Raw genomic sequence first — 16,172 nt, forward strand, 5'->3', positions numbered from 1 at the left:
AGTTCCCTAGATGTGATGGAAGCTGATGGATTGCTTTGTGTCCTGCAGATAAATCCTCCACACAGATGTCAGTGATGGACAGAGATTTTAACCATATTGTTTGGACTCAAGGGATGAGAAGACTTGCCATTTTGGTGGGACGAGCCCTGGAGTTTGGCGAACCCGTACTGCTGGTGGGAGACACTGGGTAACCTTAACTTTCATTATGTAGTTCCTTTTAGTGCTGCACCAGCCACTGAGTCGGACACAAAATGGTTGTGTGGGCTTCAGTGCTGCTTTACCTGGGATAGTTCAGCCTCTGTCTAGGCAGACTTGCAAGTTTTTCAGTTCCCTATTGAGGAGAAGCAATTACATCTACATCAGCAGAAATCTTGAAGGGGATTATCTGCATTATGTATAACTACGTAGAAATTATACGGAAAGTAGTAAAAATGGAAAGAGCTGACTTCTGTCACCGCTTTTCACAAGATGCCCTGTAGAGTCTCACTGTGCCTCGCTGAAGAGACTGCTTTTGGGGAATCTTGATACTTGTGTGTTTCAGAGCACCTTCACTTTACATGTAGGAAGGCTATATTCAAGCTCTTAAAACTACTTCACCCCTCCCCCACTGCTTCATATGCTGTAAAGGAGATTGTGGAAGTCGATGGTGTCTGCTCCTATGCTGGTTATAAATCTGGAGAGTTATTTTTTGTAGGAGAGAAGGGAAGAAAAATGCAGGAAAAGCGAGTAAAATTATTTAGGTAATAAATGAGAACTCTAGATACTCAGCAGTTTATATCCTCAGACTTAGGCTCGGTCTAGACATGTAGCATCTCCAGTTTAGTGCAGTGTTTGGCTAGTTGAGTACCTGTGGGGGCAAGCTGAAATAAGTGACTTTAAACCTGCAGAAATCCATCAATGCAGATACTGATTTAAATTTTATTAAAGGCATCTTGCCCAACTTGGCAACAGGAGTTGTGCCAAAAATGACTTCACTTCGCATACATTTCTTTCAAGGAAAGGAGCAGAAGGAAATCTGCATGCTAGTCCTTGCTGCATAGGTCTTCAACAAAAGTATGAATCCTGTCCAAAGTGAGCTGATTGGTTTGGGTTTTTTTATTCTTCCCTTTCAATTAAATTACTTTGCAGGTGTGGTAAAACGACCATTTGTCAGATCTTTGCAGCATTAACAAATCAGAAGCTATACTCCGTAAACTGTCACTTGCACATGGAGACGTCAGACTTCCTGGGAGGACTGCGACCAGTCAGACAGAGGTCAAAAGACCAGGTTTGTCTTGCATAGATAGCAGTTTGGATGGTGTGACTATGGAAGCAAAAAGTAGCAATTACTAATGACTTTTGACTTCCTTTTCCATTTCTTAGGAGGAATCTGATGGTTCTAGACTCTTTGAGTGGTGTGATGGACCCCTTGTTTTAGCAATGAAGGAGGAGGGTTTTTTTCTCCTTGATGAGATTTCCTTAGCGGATGATTCTGTACTAGAGCGACTTAACAGGTATGTCTTAAATGTGTGAGTATTAAGTATCCTCAGTGTGTCTATTCATTATACAGTGTGAACAGGGTAAATCTAGCTTCTTTTACGCAGATTTGTTTCCTGGCCTGGGGGAGCTGCTGTCTTCATTGTTGTAGGCCTTGCTGGAAGGGAGAATGACCCAAATAACTCTGGCCTTATTCGTATTTCAACTTCTGTGCCAGTTTCCTTTGGTTTTCTGGTTGTCATCTGACAGAGGTGCTAGCTTTAATCACAGTAATTAATTAGACAATTTGTGCTGTGTGCAATTTTAGTTACAGCTGGGGGAAAAGATAGTAAGTTAAGACAAGATGAAACTTCCTTGTCTTACCTGCCTTGATGTCTTAACATACCTGGAAAAATGAAAGGGACTTCAACTGAAAAGCAGATGTGTATATGTTTGCTTGACATATACTGGTACGCTGAATCATTGGGTTTAAATGCTTTGGTTGGTGCCATTACTTTCCATTTGGCCTTATAGTGCTGCTGCAGACTGCTCTGCGCTCAAATTGCTGTATTTGTTTCATCGACAAAGATAAGATGAAAGTGTTTCCTTTATTCGGTAGCTCAAGTCCCTGGATAAAGAAATTAAGAACATAAACCCAAGTTCGGTTGAAACAGTTTAAACAGTATTTGAAGACAGTTTACAGCATTAGTCAAATTGGAAACTAAAAGTAAAATCTCCAATTTACCATCTGTAATATTCATATTTTCAGCCTGTCAGTGAGCTCTTGAAAATGATGCATCTTATCAAATCCCAGAAACAACGTCTGGTTTTTTTCCCCTCCTTTGTGTGTGTAAAAATAAAAATTAAAAAATCCAAACCAAAAACCAAATTTCATGTCATTATCTCTTTGTAGCAGTATCCCTCATTTTAGTCTTTTCCATTGCCCATTATATTGAGATGACTAGAAGCTTTATTTTTCTACCATATCCAGACCCTCTCTGTTACAAGCTGGGATTGTTTCATTGTGTTATTGCATCTATCTTTCATAAAGTTCAGTTAAAGTTTATTTTGGCAGTGATACTAAGCAGTGTCTTTCTAAACAGATAATAGCTCAAACTTTCACAGCTTTCAGCATACAGTGAAGTACAGCTAATAAACCAAACAAAATCCCCCCAAAGCACAGAAACCTAGTAGAATGCTTCTCAGATGTATAATCTCTCACCTTGAAGATTGGCTCACTGTGCAGATCTCTTTATCTAGCTCCTATGAATGTACATTTTGCCATTGCTTTTGTAAAGAGATCTGTGAGGTATGTACTTTATTGTAGAGGAATGAAGGCAGGTTAATTATCATTGATAACATACAGCTGTGGGCTGGCTTCAGGGGCAGTGGGTTGGCCGATGTAGACAAGGTGCAGCTGTGGCTGGTTCTGTGAAGTGGTTGGGCAGCCACGGAAGAGAGAGCAGCTGAGGAAGAGGGAGAAGCAGAGAGAGCGTGCCCTGGATGAGGAGAGACTAGGAGAAGGCAGCAGAGGGACTGGCATGAAGAGTGTGCTGGTATGTGATGGTAAAAGGCCTTGTTGCAGCTGGCTAGTTTGGAGAGTGCTGCAACACTTTATTAGGTAAGGTTTTTTTGACAGATCATTTGAGCTGAACCTTATTGACAGGATTGGGTAGAGTTTCCTTCTGAACAATATCAGAAGTGTTCTCATTTGGGGAGGATGAACAGATTTAAAAAAATTATTATTTTGAATTTTTATATGACTTCTGCCCAATTCATGTGATTTTCATTTTTAAGTGACGTTTTGAAGTGTGAAATGAAATTTAAAACATTTTTTTAACCTTCTCTAGTGTTCTTGAAGCTGAAAAGACATTGGTACTTGCTGAAAAAGGTGGTCAAGACGATGAGGAAAATGAGGTAGAGCTGTTAGTTGCAGGAAAGAAATTCCGTATCCTTGCAACCATGAACCCAGGAGGTGACTTTGGGAAAAAAGAGGTAAATGTCAAAGCAACTGGAAATACAGCCTGTATCTTCTGGTCATGTTGACTGTTTAGTGATTGGAGGTGCAATGCAAAAATGCGTCATGCCAGTTCTGGCCTCCGGTGCTTCCTAGGAGGTATCTGCTTCCTTGCTGTAGAGGAGGATCAGGATGTATCTGGTTTTCGTCACTTTTGTGTGCTGACGTTTTGACAACACTAAGTCGATGCTCAGCAGAAAGTCAGAAAACTTCAGGCCTCTAAATACTCCAGGTAGACTTGGTATGTAGAATACTTCAAGTACAGGAACTGTGGCTCAGGAAGCAAGAAAATCCAACTCTAACGTGAGTCTGGAGTAGTGTGAAGTTGTGTAATAGATTATTCTCTGTAATACTGTTCAGAAAGTGACAGAAGTCATCTTGTAATTTTCAGTGGGTATGAACATCACATCCCCAAAGACCTTTCTCATTAAATGAGGAAATCTGTTTCTGAAGTTCAGCTTTAAGTAACTTAGGACAGACTGGGGGGAGGGGGACCCAACAAAATAAACTTTTAAGCAGTGTTGAGAGCTAGAACTAAAAAAAGGAATTATAAGCTCTTCTACTCAAAAGAAGATGGATACTCCATTTACAGTGGTTTCTACAGTACAGAACAACTCATTGTAAAGCCATGTGTTTAAAGGGGATTTATTTCTGCATTATGTTTACACTAATGTTTTTTTGCTTGACTAATTCAGCCAGAGGAAAAGAGGAATTACAGAAGCGAGTTCCAATTGAAGGCAAATTTCCGTGTGGTAGTTTGCTTCTTGTATGCAAAGGGACATTGTGTAGCTATTGCTTGATACGTGATGTCCTAGAATGAAATGGAGCTTTGGTCCTTGCAAACCAGCTCCGTTTCTTCCCATATTCTTTTCAACTTTCTTCATCTTTTATTTCCTGGATTGATGCCAATACTAGGAATCTTAAAATCCACATTCTCTCAAAGATTGTGTTACAGAGTGACCTTGGCAAAATTAGAAGGAAAGGTCTAGATTGGTAATTTTATTTATTGTTTGCAAGTACTAGGGCTACAAGGCTATCGGTTAACTGCAACCTTATGTAATATGCTGTCATGTAACTTCAACTGCTATGTCATTCTGCTCATTTGCAGCTTTCTCCTGCATTGCGCAACAGATTTACAGAAATATGGTGTCCGCAAAGCAATGGCCGTGATGATTTGATACAGATTGTAAAACACAATCTTCATCCAGGGTTGTCACTGAGCGGAATAAACCATCGAGGTGGGTATTTCTCCTTGTATTGGTATTCAAACATTGTTAAAAAACAAATTAGTATGGAGGCTGCTGAAATTTTCTCAGAATTTACACCTGTGTGTCCCCTTTTTCAATAAGTACATTTCTGTCTGAGGACAGTTATGAAATAGTTCGGACTTTGTTCTTCCCTCATTGTGTATGTTGTTACACGGCTAGCCAGAAGTAAGTTCAAGGCTGTATTTGCTTCACTGTCCAGGTAGTTGAATTATCCCCAGCCCTTCAGTGCCCATTCTTTGTTTCCATGTAAGGTGTTGAAAGAACTGACACTTCATTTTCTGCCAGCAGCTTCACTGTTAGTTTTAAATTCAAGTAACAAGACAGAATCAAGTGACTAATACTATCTGTAATGACAGCACAGGTATGGACTAACTCTTTGGTTATCCTGCCTGTTAGGACATGGAGTACCCATCCACGTTGCTCAGGCATATGACAGCTATGTCTACTTTATTGATGCTTTTTATGCAACACTGTAGTAGGTGTGACCAACAAAATTATGTGGTAGCTCCATTGATTTTTTTGGGGGTTTGTTTTTTTACTCTTTTCAGGGGCAGACATAGCAGAGCTCATGATGGACTTTGTTGAATGGCTAACTAATCAAGAGTTTGGTCGCCAGTGTATTCTCAGTGTGCGAGACGTTTTGTCCTGGGTTAAGTTTATGAATGTCATGGTAGAGAATGAAGAGTCAACTTCTGCCAAGGAATATAGCATTCTTTACATATCTCCAATGATGTCTTTTGTCCATGCTGCATGTCTGGTATACATTGATGGGATAGGATCAGGTAAGTCTTCAGTGCTCATCTGGTAGCAGAAAAGATGAAGGTATATATTTGTATTAATATTTTTTAGTAGAATGCAATAAAATGCTTTTGGGGCAGCATGGAACTTTTCCAAGAGTTGTTTATGCTTCCATTTAACAATATCCTGTACTTGTATGCCTTTTTTGTGTTTCAGTAGCAACAGTTTGAGTAATCCAGCAAGCTTAAGTAAATTAGAGGTAGTCATAATAATTCGAAAGCTAGCACACAAATTAAGAAAGCTTGTGTTTTTTATTGAGTTTTCTGAGCTGATATGGTACTTAATCACATGACCACGTGTTATTCTCTCTCCCATCCCACATGTCAGCATCTGGATACTAGCCTGTATCGTGCATAGCTCAGAATGCATCTTTCAATGTCCGGTCACGGGCCCAGCTGATAAATAGGAGATAGGAGTGGCGAAAAAAACACAAGAAATGCAGGGAAAGAAGGCCTGGAGCAACTATAGCAAAGGGTCAGGATGGTAGTGATGGTAGAATAAAGGGGTTTGGAAATAAGGTGTCCTTAATTATTGCACACAGAACAATTTGTCCATGTTAAATGTTACTGGAAGCACTGGCAAGTAGAATCCCTAACATGAAATACAAACCTGTGTGCACAAAAATGGCATCTGTGAAGGAACTGAGTTTCTTAGTCATAAGATACATGTGCCTAGTTACGTTTGTGAAGCACTTTTAACTTTTCTAATTACAGGTACAACATCCTGCTCAGCTGATACGGCTTTATTAGCTCGTGAAAAATGCCTGACATTCTTACATGACAAAATGAGTCAATTCCTTGAGCTGACTGATTATCAGAAGAATGAACTGAAGATTTATGACCGAACAAAGGAGAAAGAGTTTGTGTGGATGGATGACTTTATGGGAATCCACCCCTTTTTTATTCCAAGAGGCAAGAGACTTTGTGGGAGTGGGACATTTATTCTGTGGGTTTTATTCCCAATAGTTCTGTTATCCACTAGGTCTAAGTAGGGTACCTGAGCAATCATGGTACAATCTATAGTTTGTTTTCAGGCCTTAGAAAAAAAGCCTTTTCTGCCTCCAAGTATGTTGGTTGCAATTGGGTCACGTTTATTAAGAAGGCACATGTTAATTGCTTTCTTTGACTTTTTAAAATTACTGGTTAATGGTCTAGTTTTGGTAGGCTTCTTGGTGTAATAAAGCTTCTTTAATTCTGAGCTGTAATTTTCTGTCACTTCGCATGGTTAGAATGGCTGCTAACTTCCACTAACTAAAGCTACAGCTCATCCTGGCCCTTCTGTAAAGCATGGGAAGCAGGAGTCCTGCATACAGTGCTAAACAGAATGAAGACTAGAGCCCTGCCTTGCTGTAGCCTCTCAAAGATAAACTGCAATTTGTGCAAAATTTAGTCCCTCATGTCACAAATTGGTGCAAATGGAACTACCAAAATACTGCTTTCTACCCTCAAAATACAGTGACAGGACTAAGTCATCACTACAAAGTGATGACTGAGCTTTCTAGTTGAGCTGGTTGGGTTTTAATACATAGAACTATATGTTCCTAATGCTGTATTAATCATTCAGCTTTGAACATTTTTTTTATATCCGTGGGTTATGTGAGTCGTGCATAAAATTGTACAAGGTAATGCTTCTTTGTAAATTGCTTAGTTTCCCCTCTGCTACTAAACAGGTATCAAGATGTGTAAGATAAAGTGGTGATTAATATCTTGTATACTTGAGCAATGCTGTATTACAGAATTTGCAGAGTGATGTCCCAGTGAGCTGTGCCGGCTGCAATTTGGCAGACTAGCTCTGTACTCTCTCCTTGCTGTATGTCATAGTAGCAGTAAAGGAAGTACATGCCTAGCGCCACGTTTCAATTAAAGCAGTCTTCCTTCACAGAGTTAGCAGTGTATGGAGCAGATTAATATGTTGTTCTATAACATGACTGAATTGTATCCCTCAGTGCCAAATTTTCAAAAGCCGCTTTTGAGTTTTATGTCCACATATCTGAAGCACAAGTACAGATGTATGATTTTTTCTGTGATAGATCTCTAGTTTAGATCATGAAGCAGGAAGTGTCCAAGTATCATGGCAAAATAAATCGTATATTCATATGCTTTTACAAAATTCAACAAAAGCATGTGGAGATGGGCTGAGACACAACTGCGGGTCAAACAGAAAGTATGTGCTCCGTCTGTGAGAATGGGGTACAAGCTTGATCTCCGTTGCTTGTTGTAATGAGATCAGTGATTAACAGACAGAACAGTTTCATTCAGAAGCACGCTGTCAGCAGCTCCAGCGTAAACATTTGGTTTAATTGTTTTCTGGTTTACCTTTCCTTTGTTCTAGGCCCTCTTCTTCAAAGGAGCAACATTACAGACTATGCTCTAAATGCTGGGACTACAGCAGTGAACGCACAAAGACTGTTAAGAGCCCTACAGCTTAACAAACCTATTTTATTGGAGGGGTCACCAGGAGTGGGCAAGACTAGTCTAGTTGCTGCCCTGGCAAAAGCCTCGGGAAACTGTCTTGTTCGAATCAACCTGTCTGAGCAAACGGTAGAATAAAATGTCTTTGTAACTTAGTTTTTATGGCAGGGGGGAGATTTTGTTTAACTTAAAAAGCATAGTTCTTTTTAAATTTGACACTGAGTCTGAAATGTCATTTTTTCCTTCCTGCTCTCAAGATAAAACTAGATGGGAAGGGGGAACCAGAAAAAGCAGTGAGCTTCTTTGAGCGAATACCAATTACCAGTTTTTTCTGTTCTTTTCAAGTGAAGACGTGTATCTGTGTCTCCTGTGGTTTTTCTTGGCTTCTGTAAAGTGACTTGGAAACTGTTTTAAGGCTTTTTAGTTTTTCTGTTCTAATTTAGTTTTTTGGTGTTAAAAACAGTGACTAGCTGGTCACTGGAGTCCTATCATAGAAAACCTTTTAGCATCCAGCAAGTTCTGACTTTTTTTTTAAATAGAGGGAAAATGTACGTATGGGAAGGGGAGGAAGAAAATGTGAAGTAAAGTTAACAAAGGCTGTTTATGAACCTTTGCGAAGTTTTGTAATCCCACCCTTCCTCTCCCCTGTTCTCTTTTCCCAAAGGATGTAACAGACTTGTTTGGGACAGACTTGCCTGTTGAAGGTGGGAAGGGAGGAGAATTTGCCTGGCGTGATGGACCACTACTAGCAGCATTAAAGGCTGGACACTGGATTGTATTGGATGAGGTAAATTCAAGTTTGAGGTAAAAATAAAATGGAATGTTCTGGAAGAGCAAAGGGGGTGATTTGCCATGTAGGATAAATACCTTCATGGGCTGATGGCTGAAATAAATTTTGCTTACTTTTAGTTATGTGCATCTAGTGCCACATTGAAAGCAATAGTTCTGCTTAAAAGAAAAATAATCTCCAAGTCCCTCTGCCCATTGGCCCTCTGTGGAGGGAGTGTAAAAGACTGGTTTTGAGTAGACCTCTTTTAGACACAGGAACAAGGATCGAATCCCAGCATAAATTCCTGCAGAAAAGCAAGGATAGATTTAATTTACATTTGAGAGTTTTTGGGAAGCACGTCAGCAGAAGTTTTGATACACATGCTCTTATAAAGATATAATTTCACTGAAATAGGAGGGGGTTTGCTGGTGCTAATACACTAGGTACAGATTTAATTATGATGAAGAGTTCCGTTTTGCCACCACAGGTTTGTTCCTGTACCATGTAGCAAGTGCTTTCAAGCATACGCACGCACATAGCTCGCTTCTTGGCAGCATGCATTCTGATTATTGCAGAGTGCAAAATCTTAAATTCTTTATCTGTTTTTATACCTTTTTTTTTCCTGTTATGGAGAATACCACATTAAACAACCATTATATTTAAATAACCCAGACTTCCTTCGTTTAAAAAAACAAGCAAACAAAACACTGAATGTCACAGATCTGTGAACATAAGTTCAGAAGAAACTTCTTGAACGTGCAGATTTTACAGTGGAGAATTGTTCTGTTATCATGGTGAAAATATATTTTCAGAGAGCAAGTGCACATTAGGAAAAGTGTTAGTTGCTTCAGTGTAGTAACAGTCTAGCTGGATGTAATAACATATGACTGCTAGAACAGCAAAGAAGTTGCATCATACCTTCTGAGTATCCCAGACTGTTAAACTAGAGATTATGCCAAAGTATTTTGTGGAGCATTAATGTTATATCCTTATTTCTTTCCTCAGTTGAACCTGGCTTCTCAGTCTGTGTTAGAGGGGCTCAATGCATGCTTTGACCACAGAGCAGAGATTTATGTTCCAGAATTGGGAATGAATTTTCACGTACAGCACAAGATGACTAAGATTTTTGGATGCCAGAATCCTTACAGACAAGGAGGTGGAAGAAAGGGTCTGCCCAAGTCCTTTCTTAATAGATTTACACAGGCAAGCTTATTTTTTTGGTTTAAACTATGTCACGAATCCTGTCTTGTAGTTTTCTGACTGTATCAACGCTTGGCATGCTCTTGAATCTACAGGTGTATGTTGATCCACTGTCTGCAGAGGATATGGAGTTTATTGGGAATACGCTGTTTCCTGCTATTGATAAAAGTATTATTGCTAACATGGTTGCTTTCAATAACAAGGTAAATATATATCTTAATTTCTTTTGTGTAGAAATTGGCAGAAGGCAGTAAGATTTTAAAAATTAAATCTAATGTTATATTTCCAAGCATTTTTACGGAGAAGTATGTGGGTAAAAAAGCAGAATGGAAGTATATGCAGAAGAAAGTAAAGGAGACACCACTGAAACCCACCTGAACTCTTGTACCGCTACAGTCAGATACTTGGTTGATAACTGAAGAAGCATTACTTTTCACAGAAGATAAAATAAATTAGAAATAAAGGCTTTGTTCCACAAAAGGTGGAAAAATTTATGGTTTGTTAGCTTGAAGTGAGTTGAGAAAATGATGTTTTTCCACACATATAGATTATTTTTGAAGCACAAACAGAATGAGCTGTATCTGAACTGAAATGTGTATTTTTGTTCCTGGTCTGAATTCTTAATCTGCTCTTTATTATGGCATGTTGTTTGTGAAAGCAGCATCTGACTTTTACAGAAGCAGAAGCTTGTAAGTATATGTGGCATTCTTCTGGAACACTGAGACCAATAAAGGAAGGCCTTTCCTGATAGGATTTGCCCATAGCAAAGGGTTCAGAGATGCTTGGATCTAAAATTTTGCTAATTCAAAAGGTTTTCAACCAGCATTAACTGCAAGGCATCAACTTAATCTGCTATTTTGTGGCTTAGATGCTGCCATTTTGAGCAAAGTGCTGAATATAAAATTCACAGTAAGAATTTTATTGATGGTCGTGCTTCTGAAATTACATTTAATCTTCATGTCATGAAACAAAAAAACCCGGTAGTAATATTAAGTGAAGGTAGTATTCCGTGGCTTTATGTAAAATCTTTTGTGGCAGTATCTTACAGAATATTCATTTATAGTGTGCAATCTGAGCATTGAGAGAGTTAGTAATAGACAAATTAAATTTAGCTTTGATTCCTGATGTTTTCAGAAAGTGAATACAGCTTGCTCTTTCTGTTATCCTCTGTCTTGTAAGCAGTGCCAAAGGCAGAAGTTCAGTTGAATTTTAAAAACAATATATTTGAAGACCAGCACTTGGGCAGAATAAAAGATGGTTGTTTTTTTTAAAATGCTACTTTTTCCAGATTGACAAAGAAGTAATGACTGAAAAAAAGTGGGGACAGAAAGGAGGACCCTGGGAGTTCAACTTACGTGATCTTTTCCGCTGGTGCCAGCTTATGCTTGTTGACCAGTCACCAGGATGTTATGATCCAGGCCAGCATGTTTTTTTGGTGTATGGAGAAAGAATGAGAACCAGGAAAGACAAAGAAAAGGTGAGCCATGTGGTATTCTTCCTTGCTCTTCAGATTGTCAGGAAGTATTTCTAGAAATCCAAGTGTAAACTTTAAGATGCCTTGAAATTCATTCATAGACATTACCTCTTACAAAACAAAAACAGGTAGGTTTCGGGTTTTGAAGTGTCACACAGGTACCTGCTCCTCTTGTCATTTAAAATACCAGTTTGATTACCTACTAGTATAAAAGTAGAAAGCTGAGATAAATGAAGGCAAGCAGAATAACAGAGGACTTAGAGCAAAACACAGCATATTCTTGTGTGATTCTGCATTAATAATGTTCTCATAGAAGTGGCACGGGTTGCATGCATATTTGTGAGGAAAGAAGACAGCAGAGAAGAGAAATAGCACTGAGATATGGAGAGATTCTTAAATTTATGGTTAAAAAGCGTTTGTGTCAGTATGGTAAATAAAAATAATGTCCTTTAATTCTGCTCTTCCCTGCCAGTGTTGTTAAATTGTTCTGGCTTGGATTTCTTTTATTGACTTTAATTTATCTGTCAGTTCTTTCATCTGCCTGTCAGATGGCTCCCCTCGTTCTGTTAAACTCACTGCTTAAGGTTGCTCTTACAAAACACACTCACCGCAGTTGTTATTCCACCTTTGCTACCCACTTATCCCTCTCTTGCTTAGAAATCCTTTGCTTGTGTTTCATTTCACAACATTTACATGGTATTAAACTAAAAGTCAATCAAATTGCAAGACTGAAGTTACCGACTATATGTGATTGGATATTTGTCTCACAGGCATACTTTCCCCTTCCCTGTAGTATTACAATTTTTGTGTGTTATCAAAGAGCTTATTTATGGAGTGACTTACTTCCCGGTATTTTGGTAAAGAGAAACATTACTTAGAGTACTTCGAGTCACAGGAAAGCATGGTTAATGAAGGAGTTGCTGTGGGTAGCTCACACTCACTTTACTTGCTTGCTGCACTTTGAATGAAATGCCACTTGAGTTTAAACTGTGTTAGTTACCATCACACAGCTGTGGGGCTGAGAGGAAAGGCTATTTTGTAAGTAAATCTTTAGAAGAATGGATAACTTAACTGACAAGTCTCTTTTTTGCTCTTTCAACTCTTTTAGGTTATATCTACGTTTAGAGACATTTTTGGTGAGGAAGCTGCTGTGTATACAGGAACCAGAGAGTTTCACATCACTCCATATAATGTTCAGGTAAACTGACAAGAGTTTTTGAGAGTTGAAAGAGAAGGAAGTGACTGGCATAGCGAAATCCCCTTTGCCTCTTGAAGTACTCACCCATTTGTGTCTCATCCATTCCAGATCGGTTATTCAGTTCTTTCTCGTGGCAACTATATTCATCGTCCTGGCAGAAATCTCTCACTTCTGCATCATTCACTGCAGTCGCTCGAGTCCATAATGAAATGTGTGCACATGAGCTGGATGGTAATCCTGGTGGGCCCAGCAGCTGTCGGCAAAACCAGTATTGTTGAGCTGCTGGCCCATCTGACTGGTCATCGACTAAAAATCATGGCAATGAACAGTGCGATGGATACAACTGAACTCCTGGGTGGATTTGAACAGGTAAATACTGTGTTGGTAGTGTGGCTGTAATTTCTTCTTCCTACCTGCAAATCTTAGTGTTTAAGCACCAAGTGGAGCCTTAGGCACCACAGTCTTCCGGACAAACTAACTCTAATGGCATGTTTGCAGGTTGATATCAATAGGCCATGGCAGCGCCTTTTGGAAAAAGTGGAGAATGCTGTGAGCACACTAGTAAGGGACAGTCTCCTGCTGACAGAAATTTGTGCAGATGATGCTGAACTTGTGCTGCGTGCTTGGAGCAATTTCATCCTGAATTACAAACCCAAATCTCTGGGTGAAGGAGGTAGAAGTGTTACAACTGAATTAGTGAGCAAACTGGAGGGAATACTTGTACTTACCCAGCGACTAAACAACAAAATAAACTCTTACTCAAAGGCAGGTATGTATGGTGGGCAATTTGAAGTGACGCTATAATGTTCCTTTGGAGAAAATGAAAGAAATAATAAATCTGCAATGCAAGGGAGTTGTAGGGGTTTTTTTGTGCTACTTCATAGCTTCTGAAAAAGTTACATTGATGGTGGCTCTTCAGGTTTATTTTTTGTGTAGTTACACCTGCTAGTGATCAGTAGTTGATACTGAAATTCTCCTGTACTGAACTACTCAACATAGGATGCTATAAAGCTCTTACCTTGTATTCCTAAGAAAGGGTATTTGGATATTCTATTCTTGCATTTGTTCTCTGAAGCACTGATCAGCTGAGCATTACAGCTGTCAGGAGAATAATGTATGGGTTGTTTTTTCTTCTTTCCCTTTTTTCTTTTTATATCGTTGTCTAAAGTATGATGTTAATACCCATCAAACTTCATCTGATGGGGGACAAGCATTGGAGAGAAGTGTCAGTCTAGTTTATATTTCTCTGTGCTTGCAAACCCTCACTGTCCTCATGGATTTTGCCTGTGGGAAGCTACTTGAAGAGTTGGAGCCTCTGCTGTTACGTTCCCTTAAAAAGTGGGAAGCACGTATGCTTGTTAACAAAATAACTATTTTTCTTGAATGGAGCAGGCAGCTACCTCAGTAATGTACGTCTTCGTGTAAAATACACTTCCTTTCAGAGTTTGCTCACCTGGTAGAAGAGTTTCGCCGTTTCAAGCTGCAGCAGGCCCATGCTGCTGACCACAACAGCCATGGCACTTTTGAGTGGGTGGATGGGATGTTGGTTCAGGCCCTGCAGTCTGGAGACTGGCTGTTGATGGACAATGTTAACTTCTGCAAGTAAGAGATTTTAGTGGCTTTGTTTCACTGAGAAAATCCCTTGGCCTCCCTAATTTATTTTGCTTTTTACTGTATGGTTCACAACTGAATGTTTTTGCGTTTGATAACAACACACGGGAGCAGTAACTTTTTCTGGAAGTGTGTCTTGCTTCTCAGACAGCTTAGCAGGTGATAGTTTTCCTGTTGTCTTCTGTCGTAATTAGCTGTTTGGCTTTTTGCTTAAGAACGGTACCATTTTGATTTCAGATCAGAAAGGGATTGAATTGTTACCTTTTTATAACCATAAACATTTCTTTTGATTATAGCCCTTCTGTGCTGGACCGCTTGAATGCTTTACTTGAACCAGGAGGAATTCTTACCATGAGTGAGAGAGGTGTGATAGATGGCACAATTCCTACAATAGCTCCTCATCCAAACTTCAGGTGCTTTGCATTTCTGCTTTTTTTTTCCTTCTTTCCTTTTTTTCGCTTTTTTTTTACCTTATTTTTCCTCCTACTAAATAGCAGATTAGAAAAAAGTCAGCAGTGAGCCAGTCTTGCTATTTTGTATGCTGTTCAGTTTGCCATGTAATGCAGTGACACTGGCAAGGAAGAAAACTACACTGTGATGAGCATATGTTAGAGAGCTTGAGAGACTTGGCTTTGTATCCCTTTTGCAACACAGGCTATTACACTGGAAAATTCATACCAGTATATCTCTGCCTTGATTCTCCATTTCTAATTTAGGATTTCAGCATTTCCTTGTCTCACTGTAATGGAGTTGACAATACATGTGTTGAAGATGGCAAAGTATTCAGATATGTTGGTGATGAAAACTGGTATATGGACATAATAATTTTCTTCCCGGCTTTTTCCATCCCATTCATAAATTTGAGTTTCCTGCAGTGACAGAATTTAAAAAAACCCCAAAATAACAACAACAAAAAACCAAACCAAAACAAAAAAAACACCAACCAGACAGTCTGTATTCTCTCAGATCTGAAGTGGTTTCTGGGGAAGATGGGAGGAGTACATACAGATTATTCTGTATAATTCCTACCTTTTATAATTTCATGAAAAGAATATTGGGGCTGATGTGCTCTGGTTCCTCTGAATTGGAAACAAGGTCTTAGACTTTCTAGTAACCTTTTTTTGCTGCATTGTATCTTGGAAGTTTTTTTCTCTCCTTGCTTTTATGAGATGTCTACTGATAGGATTAACTAGTTGGGTGTTGGATACTTTTCGTTTCTAAATAGCACAGATTTATCTGAAGCTGTTGCTAAGACTTTTAATGGTGGTCTTTAGAGCTCAGAGGCATATTTTAACTTTTTTTTTTAAGTAGGTAAATGATAAAATAAACATAGTTCAGATGTAATTGAGTTAAAAATCATGCAATGGATCTGTGGCTAATTTCGAAGTATAATTATTCATACAGATTTCTCATTTAAATCCAGTAGATGTCTCTGTCTTTCTAGATATCAGTATCCCCATTTTTATGAAGATGAACTTAATTTATGAAGAGTGGTTTAAAGCCCTAAGTTACATCTTAAGAATGTAGGTCCCTTCGAACTGAACTATTCTATTCTAATGTCTGTCAGGCTTTTCCTTTCCATGGATCCTGCACATGGGGAAATATCCAGAGCCATGCGAAATCGTGGGGTTGAAATTTACGTTCCTGGGGAGAATGATGGAAATGTATTGGATGATCTGGATTTGAAGTTACTCCTGCATGGTTTGGGTTTAGTGGGAAATAGCATCTGTGATGCACTTATGGCTGTGCATTCAGAAACCAAGGCAGCGATAGCAGGTAAGAAGAGTCTGTTCAATATTTATTAACTTAGGCTCATTACATATGTTTGTATTAACTCTTTTAATATTAAACTTGGTTATTTTATTACATTATGTCCTATTATATGTAAATGCATAGTATAGTATAATTAGGTAGTTTTGGGTTGGGTTTTGTGTTCTCAGAAAGTAGGCCCAAATCATGAAAGGATGGTAA

The 16,172-nt window shown here is 38.9% G+C and overlaps 1 protein-coding gene across 1 annotated transcript in view; it reads left to right on the forward strand.

The window, feature by feature from the left end:
- The window catches only part of MDN1 (midasin AAA ATPase 1), a 103,859-nt gene that overhangs the window by 35,435 nt on the left and 52,252 nt on the right, over positions 1-16,172 (forward strand). The window contains exons 29-46 of the mRNA XM_056342807.1: positions 49-187; positions 1,129-1,267; positions 1,363-1,493; positions 3,306-3,450; positions 4,581-4,710; positions 5,289-5,522; positions 6,252-6,449; positions 7,870-8,078; positions 8,614-8,736; positions 9,724-9,921; positions 10,014-10,121; positions 11,207-11,395; positions 12,501-12,590; positions 12,699-12,959; positions 13,089-13,359; positions 14,033-14,192; positions 14,498-14,614; positions 15,769-15,977. Coding sequence (XP_056198782.1) covers positions 49-187; positions 1,129-1,267; positions 1,363-1,493; positions 3,306-3,450; positions 4,581-4,710; positions 5,289-5,522; positions 6,252-6,449; positions 7,870-8,078; positions 8,614-8,736; positions 9,724-9,921; positions 10,014-10,121; positions 11,207-11,395; positions 12,501-12,590; positions 12,699-12,959; positions 13,089-13,359; positions 14,033-14,192; positions 14,498-14,614; positions 15,769-15,977 — 3,051 coding nt within the window. The remainder of the gene's footprint in view (positions 1-48; positions 188-1,128; positions 1,268-1,362; positions 1,494-3,305; positions 3,451-4,580; positions 4,711-5,288; positions 5,523-6,251; positions 6,450-7,869; positions 8,079-8,613; positions 8,737-9,723; positions 9,922-10,013; positions 10,122-11,206; positions 11,396-12,500; positions 12,591-12,698; positions 12,960-13,088; positions 13,360-14,032; positions 14,193-14,497; positions 14,615-15,768; positions 15,978-16,172) is intronic.

Source organism: Falco biarmicus, chromosome 6 (assembly GCF_023638135.1).
Source record: "Falco biarmicus isolate bFalBia1 chromosome 6, bFalBia1.pri, whole genome shotgun sequence".
Taxonomy (NCBI): domain Eukaryota; kingdom Metazoa; phylum Chordata; class Aves; order Falconiformes; family Falconidae; genus Falco; species Falco biarmicus.